Source organism: Nicotiana tomentosiformis, chromosome 5 (assembly GCF_000390325.3).
Source record: "Nicotiana tomentosiformis chromosome 5, ASM39032v3, whole genome shotgun sequence".
Taxonomy (NCBI): domain Eukaryota; kingdom Viridiplantae; phylum Streptophyta; class Magnoliopsida; order Solanales; family Solanaceae; genus Nicotiana; species Nicotiana tomentosiformis.
This window is the reverse complement of record NC_090816.1, coordinates 23,455,531-23,463,188: the sequence shown is the minus strand read 5'-3', so window position 1 is coordinate 23,463,188 and position 7,658 is coordinate 23,455,531. Positions and strand designations below refer to the sequence as shown.

The 7,658-nt window shown below is 36.3% G+C and overlaps 1 protein-coding gene across 1 annotated transcript; it reads left to right on the top strand.

Moving 5' to 3' along the window:
- The first annotated feature begins 3,035 nt into the window (after positions 1-3,035).
- On the top strand, positions 3,036-3,883 carry LOC138892026 (uncharacterized). The gene is made up of 2 exons (XM_070175717.1): positions 3,036-3,401; positions 3,491-3,883. Exons 1-2 carry the CDS (start codon positions 3,036-3,038, stop codon positions 3,881-3,883), a joined length of 759 nt encoding a protein of 252 aa, XP_070031818.1.
- The last annotated feature ends 3,775 nt before the right edge of the window (positions 3,884-7,658 follow it).

The window sequence follows — 7,658 nt, the reverse complement described above, 5'->3', positions numbered from 1 at the left end:
CTTCCCGAAATTAAATTTCAACCACGCGTACAAGTCGTAATACCCGAAGTGAAGCTACTCATGATCTCAAACTTCTGAATGACGTGCTAGAGCTCAAAACGACCGATCGGGTCATAACACCCCCTCCCACACCCACCCACCCACTCGTCCATCTTTCTTCTCCGGGTCAGCTCCATATTTTTCGGAGAGCGAGAAAATTTTAGACAGTGAGTAAACGAAACTATAGTGTTATCTCTAATTAATTTATTTAATTATTTTACCTTTTTTTTATGTTAATTCATTTCCCTTTAATACTTAGGAGTTAGGAGACATGAATCACTCAATGATGTTTTGAAATGTTTGTAGAGATACAACTATGTAAAGTCTAAACTGGGTCAATTGACCATGATTGATCCACGAAAAATAATTTTCTGATACGGCATTTATGAAGATTGTGCGAAATACAATAGTTATAGCAACGACAACATATTGACAAACAATAACTTTGAACTCAAAATCATTAATCTAATACAACTCATAATTATTGCAGTAACCAAAGTAAATTACGAGAAGTTGCACAACAATAGAGTTAATAAAATCTTATTTAAACTAGGTGGGCGGGTTAAATTATCTTAAATAGGTGATCATATTTAAATTGGAAGAAAAAGAAATCCACATAGGCGCCATGTAGGAAAACAAAGGTGGGACATGGCGATCTAACGGATGAGGGGTAAATATGATCCTAAAGTATAATTATAAGGATAAATATGTCAATAAAATATAACGAAGGGCAAATGTAACCCTTTTTGAAGAGTAGAGGAATAAATATGATCTTAAAGTATAACGAAGGGCAAATGTAATCCGTTTTAACGTGTAAAGGGTAAATATGAACCTAATGTATAATTGTAGGGATATTTTTGATAAAAAATTTAAACGGAGGATAAATAAGGCTTATTTATGATAGTAGAGGGGCAAATCAAACCCTTATCCGTAAATCTTTTGTTTATCCAATGAAACAAAATCTGAATTACAAGGAGTTTGATAAACTTAGTCTTCTGATATCAAAATATTCCAAATTAAACTAGTTTTTTGTGGCAATTTTTGGTAGTTTTCCTCCGTTTTAAATAAGCTTTTACTCTAACATCATCTTTTTCACATTCTAATTTATTACTATTTGTACTTTCAGAGCTCCTTTGTATTAACGTTTCAAATTTTGAAGTGTATATAACTATAGCTGATAGAATTTGACAGGTGAATGATTAAATCACTATTAGCCTTAAATTGACAGAAAAGTTATTTGTAGTAGATCTTTACAGTTTTAAAGGGAATTTACTTTTCTACCTTCTATAGGTTTTGAAGAATTGAATTTACAAGCCAATATGCATGTTTTTAAGACTTCATACAGGCTGACAAGTTGTTATCATTTTGTAAGGAATGTTATACAAAATTTAATTTATATTTTTCCCTAGGTTGTGTAAACAATATACTGACTTAATTATATCATTTACAATGTACTTATGAGATGTGTTTTGTTTTTTATATGAAAATACTACTTATAGAATGTTAATCCATTTTTCTTGTAATTAATCATATATATGAAAGCAATATATTATTGACAATTTTTGTCTATATGCGATTGGTTTTCTATATAATATTAAACATTCTAGAAAATTAGGAATAAAAAAGATCAGGGATCACCATCTTGGGATCAAAATCTTCTCCAATGCTGATGTTTTTGCGTGACAAGCTCAGTGTTTTCTCAGACCCTGTATCGCATGAGGGGATGATAAGTATATCTGTACCAATAAGGATAGAATAGTCTTTACATACCATATAAACTTCATACAATTATTGAGAATCATAGTTTGTTACAAACACAATTTTCGCTGGCTCCTCGCCATCTTCTTTTTTCAAAATTTATCGAGGTCGTAAAATTGATCACAGTTGCTTCAAATTATTAGGAATAAATTCTCGACAGAAATAATATTTATGATAATAACAGTAGAATAATAGAGTAGTACCGAGATACGGTAATCAACAAGAATAAAAAAAAATAACAAGGACACAAATTTTAACGTGGAAAACCCTTCTGAATAAGGGAAAAACTAGTGGTGGCAAATGGGCGGTTTCGGTCAGATTTGGGCGAGTTAAAAATGGGTTGAGTAAAAATGGTATTGAGTATTGAAGTTTTGATGATTAATAAAGTATGACTAAATATTCAAAGAACCAGGTCCTCAACGTAGCTGCTTAATTGTTCTGAACAACCAGCTCCTCAGGAAAAAAAGATCAGCTCCTCATGTTGATACTTGTACGTCTGTACAAGACAGTAACTTTATCTCAAAATTACCCAGGTCCGAGTTTGGTGAAAGAAGGCTGCTATAAGTGATAAGGGTCGTTACTCAAGAAGAGACGGATAAATTCAGTCAGAAACAAAAATCCCAGAGCTTGTGTAATCCTTGGGACAGTAGGAGTCCTATCAAAGAGGAAGCTGGCTATGAATAGGACTACTAGAAGATCTCAAGTTGAAGCGTTTAAATATGATCAACTTTGAACTTCTGAACTACTCGTTCACACATCAACTAAAGAGCCATAAGTCGTTTACTCGAGTCGAGTACTTGCATTGTATTCTTTCGGAGTCAGTCTAGTGAATGTGTTTTAGAAAATTGAGTAGTAATCAAGTGTCATAAATAATTAGTGAGTTGGAGTGAGTATTTTGCTTTACAAGTTACAGTAACTTGTGAATCAAATAGGAGTAGTGGGCGTACTGGAGAGTATTGAATTACAGTCTTGTAATTGATACATTTTGGCTCATTGTTCTAGTAGAGTTGGAGTTCAAACTCCTACGTGGTAGGTCGTTATTTTTTCACCTTTTGAGCCAGGTGATTTTCCACGTAAAATCCTTATGTTCATTTTATTGCTTATTTACTTTACGCTTAAAGAATACGGTAAAGGGCCAATTTCTTTAGTAATCCATACAGGCACTCAAATTAATAATTGGTATCAGGGCAAGTTCTCTCATTTACACGGCTAACACCTAGAGAGATCTTGGAAGCAAGATGAGTGCTCCACCCGGAATTAATGAAGGACAATCAACTACCAGGCCACCCTTGTTCAATGAAAAATATTACAATTGGTGGAAAGCAAGAATAAAAGACTTCTTGACAGCTGAAGACTATGAACTATGGACCATAGTGAACCAAAGTCCTTTGATTCCTACTAAACAAAATGCACAAAATAAAATAGTTCCTAAGGACCCCTCCGAATTTGTGGTAGCAGATTTCAGAATAATGGAGAAGAATGCAAAGGCTAAGAAAATCCTTATCAGTAGACTTGGTCCTGATGAGTACAATAGAATTTCTGTGTGCTCTAATGCAAAGCAGATATGGGATGCACTCCAAATTGCTCATGAAGGAACAAACCAAGTAAGAAGATCAAGGATTGAGCTACTCATGAGAAACTATAAGCTTTTCTCCATGAAGGAGTCTGACCCCATCCAGGATATGATGACTAGGTTCAAGAGTTGGTTGGCAAAGTTCGAAGAATCCTTCCAGCTTCATGGGAATCAAAAGTTACTGCAATCCAGGGAGCCAAGGAATTGGACAAAATCTCACTTGATGAGTTGGTTGGAAACTTAAAAACTCATGAAATGAGAAAGATAGAACTGTGTAAGGAAGAACCAAAGAAGGATAAGTACTTGCTTCTTAAAGCATCTGAGGATAAAGAGTATGACTATGATGATCCTGATCTAGCAATGTTTGCCAAGTTCAAGAGGTTTATGAAGAATTCTAAAAGTGCATCCAAGAGAGAGACCAGTAGTAAGCCTAAGAAGATCGACAAAGCTAACTATGATGGGTGCTACAAGTGTGGCAAGCTAGATCACATGGTCAAGAACTGCCCAATGTGAGAAATTGAGCGGAGGAAAGAACGAGCAAAAAGAGAAACAGGATAAGATGAGAGAAAAGAGTTCCAACAAAGGAAAAATCCTAGGCAAAAGATTTACTAAAGCAATGAAGCAGGAATTCTTGGAAGCATATGAGGAAAGTGGAAGTAATCAAGATGAAGAAAAGGAGGATGAGGCTATAAGTCTCTATGATGTGATTGATGAATACCAAGCCGTGAAGACAGAACCCTCAGTACAGCTTGGAATGCACATTGGAATACCTCATTTATTTGATGAATACTACTATGATAAATGGAAGGTGCGTATGGAAACATTTCTTCAGGTTACTGACCTTGACCTATGGGTAATTTTTAGTCATGGAACAATTCTACCAACCAAAATGGATAGTGAAGGTAAAAAGTGCAACAAAAAAGAAGAGGAATACGATGAGAAAGATCGTCGGCTAGTTCAGAAAAATGCTAAAGCAAAGGATCTGCTCTACAAAAGCTTGTCTAGAAACACTCTCCTCATAGTGTCCTCTTGCATCTCTGCTCATGATATATAGAGAACCTTAGAAACTGACTTTAGAAATGAAGACATCAAAGTGTCCTTGATGGAGATTGAAGAATCCAAAACAGAGGAAGAAGTGATAGGAATGATGGCCATGAGTGATTCAGAAACTGAAGATTGAAGTAAACCAGGTAAGTATATCTGACTTGAAAGAAAATATCCATGTTATGTTCAAAAAATAATTGATGGCCATAATTGTGACATTAATGAATGAAATGGATAAAATGAGTACTGGAAATGATCAGTTAATAAGTAACCCTTCTTGTGTCAAACTTGATATCAAAGAGCTTGAATCTCACAAAGCTAGTTTAGAGAAATAGGTCAAAGACCTTAAGAACCAGGTTCTTGAGCTTACTTCTAAGAATGAGAAGTCTCCTGATAAACATGGCAAAGGAAAAATGAGTGATCTGCAAGATAAGCTTGAAAAGGAATTGAAAATTGCTAATGATAATCTTTGTGACGCAGAATATGGAAATAAAGTCCTGCAAGAAAACCTAGAAAAGGCTAATTATGAACTCTCTAGACTAAGAAAATGGCATAGATCTTTTGATGCCTTGAATTGGCTGAATGAAAACTGTAGCTCTAACAAATCTGGAATCTACAAAAAATATGTCCCTAAGTTTGACCCAAAGTATATAGGAATTTATGATAATAACATGTGCACTCATTGTGGAAGAGTAGGACATTTTAGAGACACTTGTCTTGTCTTAATTCATGCTCAGTTTAGAAGATCTTTTGGTATTGCTAAAAATGTGAAGAAGGACGATGATCCAAAGGTTAATCCTCCTGTCCATACTAAGTGGATTAAGGTTAACAAGAAAATAGCTCCTAATCCCCTCCCCTTATGGGCAAGAAGGGATCTAATTCATCCATTTTCCAACAAAAAAGGACCCAAGCTTGTCTGGGTTCCCAAAACTAACTTGTGAATTTTGGTGCAGGCTAAGGTGAGAGGAAAAAATCAGGACTGGTATCTAGACAATGGATTCTCAATACATATGACTGGAGAAAATGTCACGACAAAAAATTACACATGTCGTGATGGCGCCTATCTTAATACTAGGCAAGTCGACATCCTCAATAAACCACAATTTCTTTTAAGCTTGAAAATATAATATCTAAATTTAATAGAAAATCCCACACATAATGATATAAATACACTCCCAAAACCCGGTGTCACTAAGTACATGAGCATCTAAATGATAACAAAGTCTGACTGATAAAAACACTGTCTGAAAATATAGAACAGTATAAAACTGGAAGGAGAGAGAGTCAAGGTCTGCAGATGTCAAGCAGCTACCTTGATAGTCTACAACAGATAAAGCTCTGAAAAAATAGAAACTATCGTGTCCGAAGGTACCTAGACTGCACACGAGTTGCTAGGTGTAGTATGAGTACAACCAACTCATCAAGTAACAATACTAAATAAAGAACTGAAGATAGTGACGAGCTTCAGAGCTAAGTCCAATTACAATAATTTCCAACATAAGAAGGTAGACATGCTTTCAAGTTCAACATTTACAACTCAAATAGTAATTTCATATCAAATTCGATTGAAACAGAAGATAATATCTTTCAGAAATTCCCAAAACAGTGATATATGACAGCTGAAGTGCAACAATAATGAAATCAATGCATCTTCTTAGAGCAACAGTCACTCAGTCCTCCCATTCACTCCAACCTCACAATTATTCTTTCCTCACAGTTACTCATGCCTCTCAATCACTCAGCACTCGGCACTCACACTCAGTAGGTACCTTCTCTTACTAGGGGTGTGTACAGACTCCGGAGGAGCTCCTTCAAACCAAGCGCTATAACAGGCCAATCATGGCATAATCAATGAAACATGCTGCGGCGCGCAACATGATCCCATAATATCCTCACAATCAGTCCTTCGGCCTTATTCAGTCATCAACTTTTCCAGTCTCTTGGGCTCTCAGAAATCATGATAAGCATCCCAAACAACAATGATATGGTGCATCAATAATGAACAATAGAGACTGAGATGTGATGTGTAGGTAAAACTATGACTGAGTGCAAAATAGCAATTTAGCAGATAATTCAACATATACACATCCTTTGTGGTCCCTACAGTGTCAACACATGTTTTAAACAGGATTTATAGTTTGATTTCACTATTACGTGGAAAATATACGGATATCGATAGATTATTCAACCACACAGTTCCATGAAATTTATCAAGTCACAATTCCTACGGTGCACGCCCACATGCCCGTCATCTAGCATGTGCGTCACCTCAAAACCAATCACATATCATATAATCCGGGGTTTCATACCCTCAGGACCAAATTTAGAACTGTTACTTACCTCAACCCGTGTAATTCCTTACTCTGCTATGCCTTTTCCTCGCGAATCGGTCTCTAAACGCCTCGAATCTAGTCATAACTAATTCAATTCAGTTAGTACAGAACCCGACAAAAGTTACAAAATATGAATGCTCATTCAACGATGAGTCCAACCATAGAAATTTTACCAAATTCCAACATCAACTCGACCCTCAAATCTTCAAATTAAACCAAGAGGGTTTTCATAATTTTTCCAATTTAAATCACCAATTAAATGTTAAAACAACCATGAATTCGGGTAATTTGACTAATATTGAGTTAAGAACACTTACCCCATTGTTTTCCTTGAAAGTCTCCCAAATATCGCCTCTTTCCGAGCTCCAACTCGTCAAAAATGAACTTAAGCTCTCTGCCCAGACATTAACACTACGCGATCGCGAAGTTCAACTTCACAGACCTACGCGATCGTGGACTTGTCCACGCGATCGCGAAGCACAAACGCGTGACCTCCACTTCTGCTCTATTTCCTCTACGCGAACGCGACCTTAGCCACGTGTTCGTAAATCACCACATCCCAGTGCCACGCGATCGTATTCCTATTCACGCGATCGAAAAGAATAATTTCTCCACTGCCCCAGCTAAGCCTACTTGATCGCAGACCTTCTCACGCGATCACGTAGAAGGAAACCAGATACAGAAATTAGACAATTTCCAGCAACACTCCAAGTCTAAAAATTGATCTGTTAACCATCCAAAACTCACCCGAGGCCCCCGGGACCTCAACCAAATATACCAACAAGTCCTAAAACATCATACAAACTTCGTCGAAGCCTCAAATCACATCAAACAATGGTAAAACCATGATTCATACCTCAATTCAAGCCTAATGAAACTAAGAAATTCTAACTTCTACATTCAATGCCGAA